Source organism: Phacochoerus africanus, chromosome 13 (assembly GCF_016906955.1).
Source record: "Phacochoerus africanus isolate WHEZ1 chromosome 13, ROS_Pafr_v1, whole genome shotgun sequence".
Classification (NCBI taxonomy): domain Eukaryota; kingdom Metazoa; phylum Chordata; class Mammalia; order Artiodactyla; family Suidae; genus Phacochoerus; species Phacochoerus africanus.
Genome location: NC_062556.1, coordinates 34,289,161 through 34,300,016, shown reverse-complemented (window position 1 = coordinate 34,300,016; position 10,856 = coordinate 34,289,161). Strand labels below are relative to the sequence as shown.

Genomic DNA, 10,856 nt, shown 5'->3' with positions numbered 1-10,856 from the left:
AGGGACTGCTAATTTCATGTATTAACAGGCAAAAATAAAATAATCTTAAAATAAGGTCAGATGCTATTATAACATTTATATATGTCCTATATATTATACTATTCACATTTATATATACACACATTATGTAATATATACATTATATATATGCACACACATATTTAAGACATCTAAAGGGACTGCTAATTTCATGTATTAACAGGCAAAAATAAAATAATCTTAAAATAAGGTCAGATGCTATTATAACATTTATATATGTCCTATATATTATACTATTCACATTTATATATACACACATTATGTAATATATACATTATATATATGCACACACATATTTTAAGACATCTAAAGGGACTGCTAATTTCATGTATTAACAGGCAAAAATAAAATAATCTTAAAATAAGGTCAGATGCTTAATTTGTATTTATTTATAATCTTGAATTTACCAGAACATTTATAGGACCAGATATTGTTCAAAATAAGTTTAAATGTCTGGGTATATATTAATCACATGAAACATTGTGGATATCATACTGTTATTAAAATACTTTAAATGGTAATATCAGAGTTAATGGATAAATAAAAATAAAAGTTACTTGTAAAGCACAATACTTCAAAATTTTAAAAGTTTTAAGATATGTTTTGCTAAATATACAAAATTTGCTAGACACTTGCATGTTCCCAGCTTTATAAAGAGGTAAACTACAAGGAGAGAAGGCTTATGATAAATGAAAATTATTATTAACTTTCAGTGATATAATGTAGTAAATAATGATCAAATTACCCTGTGTATCTTTATACAGTGTCTATTAAAGGCAGATTTTAAGTAAGTAATTTCCATCATATATGTATGTAGTGTGTATGGGTATTTTTATAGGAAATTGAAACAGAGAGGTATGGCGACTTTTCTAAAATCACAATAATTTAGCAAAACTGAGAGAAGTTCATCTGAATCCCCTGGCTCAGCTCAGTGTACTGTCTAGTGATTCAAGTTTTTTTTCTTGTCTATAGGTAAAAATAAGCTTGGGAGGCTTATAATCTAGCTATTCTTCTAGACTGATTTTTTTTTTTTTTTTTTTTACAAAACACCTGGGAAGCAGGCCCAGAGCAATTGAGACATCTGAGAAGTTCATGAGTATTATTTTCAAGGGCCTAATAGCAGAGAAGCTCTCTAAGTCATCTTTAGAAAGAAATATGTGACACCAGATGACAGGTCACAGAGCTGGCATCACAAGGAACAGGAGTTTGGGAACTCTTTCACAGCACCCAGTAAGAAGGAAAAGCAGGAGAAAAAAAGGGCATTTGGTCTTTTTTTTCTTTTTTTTTCTTTTTTTTTAAGCCCAATTACAATGTAAACCTGCATGACATCTCTGTTTAAATTTTCAAAGAGGAACGATAATAACGAGTAGGTCAGTTAACAATTTGGAATGTGACATGTAAAGTATTATACCAAATAGTGCTGGCCTTAATGAACTTCCACGCGGGGCCTTTGCAGTCACCACAGTTACATAGAGCAAAGGAGGCTATTATAGTCCTTCTAAACATTATCTCCAGGATGTTTAATTCTGGAGCTTCAATTTACATTATAGTTCATATGCTTTTAAGAAACACTATAGGAACATTATTGCTGCATTCATAGATTTAATTTCTTGCCAACTTAATGAAGGGAAAAAGGAGTAATAACTCTTTCCATACAGAGCAGCTGGATGAAATGGCCAGAAGCCAAAATTCTGTTGGGATGGAGTATGGGCACACTTGAAAATGATGCATCCACAGCAAAGTAGAGAAAGAAGGAGCCAAAGAGTCCAGGGAAAACTGCAGTTGAGAAAACAATTACAAAGAGGGGCTGTCACTTCAATTGGATTGTCTTCATAAATGATAGCTCCTGTGTAGTGTCCTTGTAAACAAAGGACAAACTAAAGAAGGAAATTCCTATATTTTCACCAAAAGAGAAGGTGATCGATCTTAACAATTTGCAAAGTGCATGAGCTATAAGGGGGTATAGAGTCTACCACTGTTATCTGTATAAATTAATTCAAATAATTATCAGTCTGGCCTGTATGTATTCAGACCATGGATGAATTGCCTAATTCTGGCCATGTGCTCCAAACTTCCAGAAGCTGCGGGTACTACATGAGGACATAAACATATTTCAGAAGCAAATTGGTACTGACTTTTGAAGTCGGATATGTTTCAGCTACACATCCCAAGGTAATTATTTGCCAATTATGGTAAAAGTTCAGTTGTTGGCCACAGGAGCAGCTGGAGAAGCAAGGAAAGCCACAGCACACTTTCCTGGGTCTTTTTTACCAGCTGTGTGATGGTCTTACACCTACATGTACATGTTCCTGTGTGTGTTTACCACTTAATCAGCATTCCAATTTCACTCTAAAGAGCTTAAAGGAACTAACTATACACACCAGATTTATATCATGGGGGTTTTGTTTGTGAAGCTCATGTATAGCCCCATTTCTGCAATAGGAAGCTGTTACACACACTAGGTGTTTTGTTTTGTTTTGTTTTGTTTTTTGTCTTTTTGCCATTTTCTTGGGCCGCTCTGGAGGCATATGGAGGTTTCCAGGCTAGGGGTCGAATCGGAGCTGTAGCCACCAGCCTACGCCAGAGCCACAGCAACGCTGGATCCGAGCCCGTCTGCAACCTACACTGCAGCTCACGGCAATGCCGGATCATTAACCCACTGAGCAAGGCCAGGGATGGAACCCGCAACCTCATGGTTCCTAGTCGGGTTCGTTAACCACTGCGCCACGACAGGAACTCCCACACTAGGTGTTTTGACGTAATGTGTTAATATTTAGGACAATGGGTCCCTGGGATTAGTAGGGATGAGGAGAAAATCAGAAGGATCAGAAGCAAACCAATTAGCTCAGCTAAGCGATTTATACTCGAGCTACCTTACAATAGAAGAAGAAAATTAAAGTGGTTCCTATGGAAAGAATAGAGATATCGGATCCTTCTCTGACCCAAAAGGAAAATTTTCTGTTCCGTTCAATCATTACTTACTCAGTTAGGAGGGTGTTATGATCAGCGCTGTGCACAAGATATATGAAACCTAGTGATGAAGAAAAACATCTACTCAGGGAAAGGCCAATGGTCTTTTCCATTATGTAACATGGCACCCTACAGACCAAAAAGTGTTTCAAAGACTTAATGCACTGGAGTCTCTCACCAGCCCTGCTTTTTCTATAAATGAGGAAACATCATACAGCTATTTAGTGTCAGAGCCAGAGGGCTCTCTAAGCATTTTGCACCACACACCTCCAGGATTCCTTTCAAAAGGACTACTTTTCCCAGTACTCATTTTAAGAAAATAAATATTTTTAAAAAATGAAATGCTCAGGTATAAATTGAACAGGACATGTACAGAATCTGTGTGCTAAAATTTACAAAATAATGATGGAAAAAAAATCAAAGACCTAAGTGGAGAGATACTCTTAAGTCTTCCTGCCTTTTATCACCATTTTTTTTCCTATTTGCCTCTGCCTTCACTTAGAGGTGAAGAGGGCACGAGGGGGAGACATCAGGGGCATCTATCTGTGCCATGTTTGTATTTTCATCCTTGACAATTTATATTAAATTCCACCAATCTCATTCTCCCCATTCTAAACCATTTGTGAGCTCACAATTGGTACTGACAGCCTTTTCTAGTTAATGTTTCTGGAACTCAATAATTCAACAAATACTTATTGGCATCCATCAGGAAATGCCACTTGATGCTGTTGGTACAAAGAAAGACACAATACCTTTCATAAAAGACCAGAAATATTTTTTTTAAAGATCCAGTAGCATTAATGCGTATGGAATGGATTGTCAGAGGGCACCTGCTATATACCATAGGGGACTCCACTCAATATTCTGTGATAACTGTATGGGAAAAGAATCTGAAAAAGGATGGTTACATGTGTATGTGTATGACTGAATCACTTTGTTCTACAGCAGAAATTATAACATTGCAAATCAACTATTCTTCAGTAAAATCTTAAGAAATGAAAAAAAAGTAATAACTTGAAAAGTAGCCAGTTTTTTTTTGTTGTTGTTGTGTTTTTTGCTTTTGTTTTTTTTCCCCTGCCCTCCCCTTCAGTGAGTGCCCTCAAAAAAAAAAAAAAAAGAAAAAAAGAAAAAGAAAGAAAAATCACCCTTTAGAGAAATGTGAAACTACTTGCAGGCAGAATCACCTGTGTTACCAAGCAATTGCTTCCAATCTGGCTCTTGGCTCTTCGCCTTAGCCAGAAGCCAGGGCTAAAGCCAGGGTGCCTTTAAAGACCACCAGGTAGACATCCCAGAGACACTTGTGTCTACATAGGAAACTGGCAGAAGCGAACAGCGGAAGCTTCCAAATTAAAGAATGTCGAAACCTTCACCAAATTCATGTATTTGCATTTCCTCTTCAGACCTCCTTACAAAGAGTTTGAAATTCCTTCCTTCCGCAAAGAAAGCGGATTTTCTTTCTCAGAGGAAACAGTGCTGGATCCAAATTTTTCCGAAGAACGGGTGGCAAACGGGGCAGCTAGGAATCGCGCCTGTGATTGCTCTGTAGCGCCGACTTCCTTTCTCTATTTCGATATAAATGCAGGCTTATTTATTTATTCTCCCTCTCACGCTCGCAACCTGTGGACTAGAAGCCTGACTGGTGCGGCTGGCAGGGAGGCCCGTGGGCACGCGCTGTGGAGCCCGACCTTGTGGCACCTCGTCGCAGTCTTCAGAGGGAAGTCCCCATTCCGGCTCCTCCGGCGGGGTCTGGACTTACCCGGGTCCGGGGGAGGAAACCATGACCGCCTTCCCTGGTGCCCCCTTGCCTTTCTGCCCCGCTGGAGCTGCTGTCCTTAATTGACGAGCTAGTGACTATTGGCTGAAGTTCCCCAGCGATTTGCATGCTCAGAGAGGGAGTGTCTTCTGCCGCCCTCCGGTCAGGAGCGCGCCGACTGCAGCCTCCCTGGGAATGCGCGGCGGAGGGGATGTGCACAGCTCGCGGGCCCTGGCAGTGAGCTGGAGCACGGCGACCTGGCACCCGCGCCTGGATATGGGGCATCCAAGTCGTCCCAGGAGCAGCACCAGCCACAGAAACCTGCCGGTAAGGCTTGGGATCCAGGAGCCCCACGACCCGGATAACTTGCAGTACTGTGGGGCAGTTCCCGCTCCTTGCTGGCTTTTTAAACATTTTACCTTAATCCAAATTTCATGGAAACGTTGGGGGGGAGGGAAAAGGAGTTAGGGATAATATGCCTTCATTCTAGCAAGGAATTGGCAAGTCCTTGGGTCCTGAGAAGAAGTTTCTGAAGCAGAAACCAAAGCAGATGAAATGGAGGGGGCTGGGGGTATGCTCAACTGGCTTTAAGATAAAGGGGTTCAGAGATTGTTTACTGCGGCCAGCGTCTGACTACATCTGTCTACTGCAACTGACAAATTGTTTTTGCATAATCATTTTCCACGTTTACTTCTCTTTCCCTAAGGGAGGGTGGTTAGTGAGAGCTTGGTAGAGAGTGGAGATTCAAATCCTTTCGATTTGATTTTAGATAGGCGCTAAAATGAAAAACCAATTCTTCAGAACTAAAACGTTTATTTAAAGGAGGTAGGGAGTCCAAGAGGGTAGTGTTATTGTGTTTTCTATGTTGCTATCATTATTAATATTTTAAATCAGTTTCATAGCAAGGGGTGTAACAGTTCGCGTTCTGTGGACCTTAGTGGTAGAAACATTTCAATGGGAAATAAAGTGCCTACCCCTCAGTCCTCCCTCCCCCACGACCTACCCTGTCGCGTTGCGCAGTCCCCTCCACTCCGGCGGGTACTTCCAGGGCTGCTTTAAGGTTTAGGATTTCTAATGTTAACCGAGTGAGGTAGTGATGTACAGCCAAGCAGCGGGGGGTTGGGGGCTTAGAGCGGTGAAAGTGAACAGAAAAATTAAGTTTTGGAAATAGTGTTTCCCCATAGAGCTCTCCTTTGCTGCAAATTTCCTCTTCACCTCTTTCGTTGGCCTCTGGGGAAGGGATGGGGCCAGAATGACCCCGCGGCACGGGTTTCTGACTCCAAGCTCTGTGTTTCCGCGTATAACAAGCCTTCTCCCCTCCCTACTGCCCCCGCCCCGTTCAGCATCTGCTTCTGTTTTTCCTCTTCGTGGGACCCTTCAACTGCCTGGCGAGTTACAGTCGAGCCACAGAGCTTCTGTACAGCCTGAACGAGGGACTGCCCGCGGGTGTGCTCATCGGCAGTCTGGCGGAGGACCTGAGGCTGGTGCCCCGTGCGGGAAAGCAGGACCCGAAGTCGCAGCTGCCAGAGCACAGCGGCGCCGCGGAGCAGAATCTCCCGCTTTCCTTCAGCCTGGCATCCCAGGGACTGAGTGGACAGTACGTGACTCTAGACAACCGCTCCGGGGAGCTGCACACTTCTGCCCAGGAGATTGATCGGGAGGCCCTCTGTCTTGAAGGAGGTGGAGGGGCTGCCTGGGGTGGCAGCATTTCCATCTCCTCTTCGCCTTCTGCTGACTCTTGCCTTTTGCTTCTGGATGTACTGGTCCTGCCTCAGGAATACTTTAGATTTGTGAAGGTGAAAATCGCTATCCGGGACGTCAATGACAATGCCCCGCAGTTCCCTGTTTCCCAAATATCAGTTTGGGTTCCAGAAAATGCACCTGTAAACACCCGGCTGGCCATAGAGCACCCTGCCATGGACCCAGATATAGGCACTAATGGAGTTCAGACCTACCGCTTACTGGACTACCATCGTATGTTCACCCTAGACGTAGAGGAGAATGAGAATGGGGAGCGCACCCCCTACCTAATTGTCATGGGACTGTTGGACAGGGAGACCCAGGATCAGTATGTAAGTATCATCATAGCTGAGGATGGTGGGTCTCCACCACTGTTGGGAAGCGCCACCCTCACCATTGGCATAAGTGATATTAATGACAATTGCCCTCTCTTCACGGACTCGCAAATCAATGTCACTGTGTATGGGAATGCTACAGTGGGCACACCAATTGCAGCTGTCCAGGCTGTGGATAGAGACTTGGGAAACAATGCTGAGATCACCTACTCCTATAGCCAGAAAGTTCCACAAGCATCCAAAGATTTATTCCATCTGGATGAAACCACTGGAGTCATTAAACTTTTCAGTAAGATTGGAGGGAGTGTTCTGCAAACACACAAGCTCACCATCCTTGCCAATGGGCCAGGATGCATCCCTGCTGTGATCACTGCCCTGGTGACTATTATCAAAGTCATTTTCAGACCACCTGAAATTGTTCCCCGTTATATAGCAAATGAGATAGATGGTATTGTTTACCTGAAAGAACTGGAACCTGTTAACACCCCGATTGCATTCTTTACTATAAGAGATCCAGAAGGGAAATATAAGGTGAACTGCTACCTAGATGGTGAAGGACCATTTAGGTTATCACCCTACAAACCATACAGTAATGAATATTTGCTAGAAACCACAAAAACAATGGATTATGAGCTCCAGCAGTTCTATGAAATAGCTGTAGTAGCCTGGAACTCTGAGGGATTTCATGTCAAAAAAACGATTAAAGTGCAACTTTTAGATGACAATGATAACGCTCCTATTTTCCTTCAACCTTTGGTAGAATTAACCATTGAAGAGAACAATGCACCCAATGCCGTTTTGGCTAAGCTAGATGCTACAGATGCTGACAGTGGAGAGAGAGGCCAAGTTTCATATTTTCTGGGACCTGATGCTCCAGCATATTTTTCCTTAGACAGTGTCACAGGAATTCTGACAGTTTCTACTCAGCTGGACCGAGAAGAGAAAGAAAAGTATAGGTACACGGTCAGAGCAGTTGACTCTGGGAAACCTCCCAAGGAGTCGGTAGCCACTGTGGCTATCACAGTTTTGGATAAAAATGACAACAGCCCTAGGTTCATCAACAAGGACTTCAGCTTCTTTGTGCCGGAAAACTTCCCAGGATACGGTGAAATTGGAGTGATTAGTGTAACAGATGCTGATGCTGGGCAAAATGGATGGGTCGCCCTGTCTGTGGTAAACCAGAGTGATATTTTTGTCATAGACACAGGAAAGGGCATGCTGAGAGCTAAAGTCTCTTTGGACAGAGAGCAGCAAAGCTCCTATACTTTGTGGGTTGAAGCTGTTGATGGGGGTGAGCCACCCCTCTCCTCTACTGCGAAAATCACAATTCTCCTTCTAGATATCAATGACAACCCTCCTCTTGTCTTATTTCCTCAGTCTAACATGTCTTACCTGTTGGTACTACCCTCGACTCTCCCTGGCTCCCCAGTTACAGAGGTCTATGCAGTTGACAAAGACACAGGCATGAATGCTGTCATAGCTTACAGCATCATAGGGCGAAGAGGTCCTAGGCCTGAGTCCTTTAGGATTGACCCTAAAACTGGCAACATTACTTTGGAGGAGGCGTTGCTGCAGACAGATTATGGGCTCCATCGTTTACTGGTGAAAGTGAGCGATCATGGTTATCCCGAACCCCTTCATTCCACAGTCATGGTGAACCTATTTGTTAATGACACTGTCAGTAATGAGAGCTACATTGAGAGTCTTTTAAAAAAGGAACCAGAAATCAATATAGAGGAGAAGGAACCACAGATCTCAATAGAACCAACTCACAGGAGATTTGAATCTGTGTCTTGTATGCCCACCCTAGTAGCTCTGTCGGTAATAAGCTTGGGTTCTATCACGCTTGTAACAGGCATGGGCATATATATCTGTTTAAGGAGAGGGAAAAAGCATCACAGGGAGGAGGAAAATTTGGAAGTACAAATTCCATTAAAAGGAAAAATTGACTTGCATATGAGAGAAAGGAAACCAATGGATATTTCTAATATTTGATATTTTACTGTGAAATAAGAGATGTTTTAATTGACTTTGGGGAATCTCCATCACCCAAACAAGATTGTAGATGGCAAGTCCAATGAAGAACAACTAATTTATAACTTGTACCATATTGTAAATATCTGTTTACAAGTTTTTAAATTCAAAATCAGAGGTTATAAAATGTGTACAGCCTTTTTTTAATGAAAATTAGTACTAACAGCTGTGGAACTTTATTAAAAAAAAAAAAGCTTGGACGTGATTTGCATCTGCTTTCACTCACCAAGCAGATGATTGTTAAAACCTGGGAGTAAGGTAAGAAAATGGTACAATGCATTTTTTGTCTAAGTCCTTTTACCACAAGAGGGCATTGGCTTCTCCTTTGCAGGGAACTCTTTTGAGGTATTGTACATGACAGTTGTACATGAAATTAATGAAAGAGTATATTTTAAATATATTGTTTTTACATTTATCAAAGATGAAATTAAAGTAAATGGATTTTCACCCCATTTAAATGTATGATAAGAAAGAAAATAAATGCATTTGTAAACAGAATGTTTATTACCTCACATGCACATCATGTATAATTTGAAAGAGAAGACAATGCAAAGAAGCGCAATTCCTTTTTAGCAAGGATAAAAACTTTGACGTGTTAAAAATCTGACCTGCTGAAGAGTATTTCACTTTCTGTGTACTCCAGTTGCATTCTGTTTGCTTTATCATTGCACTTGCTATTACAGAGGAAAAAAAAAAGTATATATATATATATATTCTTTCTCACAGAAAATGTAACTAGAAATTGTGTCACAAAAAATAGCCAGAGGCAAAGATATGTTTCAATCTTTAGTTGCTACATAGGTGCATTCCCAACTTCTTAGTAGTACTTTATATGTGGGTTATGTATTAGATTCTTATATGCTTAAACTCATCCATTACATAAGGAAAGAAAACTTATATAAAACATAATTATCCTAGAAACTGGTGGATGCTATTGGTCGTCTTAGCTGGACTTTTCATATGAAAGTTTTATTTATCTTTTTTGTTGTTGTTTAGGTTTGTTGATGACTGTTTCTGGCTTACTTTCTTTGCCTTTGGATTAGGTCCAAGAGTTTATTTGTAAGCCCAGCAGCAGATTTCTTTGATAATTTAGCTGTTACTGAACCCTTTGCAGTGAAGCAAGCTGGCTCGTCAGTGATTGATCACCTTCACTTCATTGTGTGAGCTGGAAATTTTATTTTATATGGCAGCTATAGCAGAATTATCTATGTAAACAAAGAATAAGTGCTAGCTTAAAATGGATCACTCTGCTTTTCAGCATCATGTGTCTGTACTGTACCAAAAGTGTTTATATGTCTGCAAATTAAAGGTATATATTTTCATAATTTCTTTCTCATTTTTACCATTTTATATTTGAACATGGGCTTGTTCATTCACTGAAGTGCCTGTTAATGGCAAGCATTTGCTTTTAGAGGTAAATGTGGGTAAACTGTAAATATTCTGTTATGCTAAAGTTTATATCAAACTAATTCATTACTCAAACATTGGGCAAACTATTAAATATGTGTGTAGATATAAACATATATATAATAGAGAGTATGCCTATGTGTTTGATAAAAGTTCATATGAAAATTTATAACCATGCATGTTTACATGCATATTAACTTATTGATGACTTAGAATCAATTATAAACACTCATTTTACTACATACTTGTAGACAGTTCTCTATTAACTGTGTTACAAATGCTTTCAACAAATTTTAAAATAAATACATTGCAAAAAATAATCGAATACAAAAACCCAAGAGTTTTTGAATATGTATTAACTCACTTTTCTTGTTTGCTTCAATATGACAATTTAAAATAAAACAATAAGTATATGAGGCAGTAGTGTTGGTTACAAAAAAGAAATATATTTTTATCGGAAATTACTTTTGTATGAGAGACACCTGAGCTAAGAAACTAAGATGATTTTACCCCCAAAACTTTTCATTCATAATTGATACAAAGTGGTAAAGGAAACCATCCTCCACTAGTTATTTTTA

General features: G+C 40.3%; 1 protein-coding gene across 1 annotated transcript; it reads left to right on the top strand.

The window, feature by feature from the left end:
* Positions 1 to 4,296: 4,296 nt before the first annotated feature.
* On the top strand, positions 4,297 to 10,196 carry PCDH20 (protocadherin 20). Its single transcript, XM_047755945.1, has 2 exons — positions 4,297 to 5,089; positions 6,106 to 10,196. The coding sequence occupies exons 1-2, from the start codon at positions 4,958 to 4,960 to the stop codon at positions 8,830 to 8,832; spliced, it is 2,859 nt and encodes a 952-aa protein (XP_047611901.1). The 5' UTR covers positions 4,297 to 4,957; the 3' UTR covers positions 8,833 to 10,196.
* Positions 10,197 to 10,856: the final 660 nt, after the last annotated feature.

What these genes read in the sequence shown, in the direction of transcription:
- PCDH20 (XM_047755945.1), top strand. Translation starts at nt 4,958, where the DNA reads ATGCGCGGCGGAGGGGATGTGCACAGCTCGCGGGCCCTGGCAGTGAGC. An exon ending in CCAGCCACAGAAACCTGCCG is followed by an intron (nt 5,090 to 6,105) that starts GTAAGGCTTGGG and finishes CGCCCCGTTCAG; the next exon opens with CATCTGCTTCTGTTTTTCCT.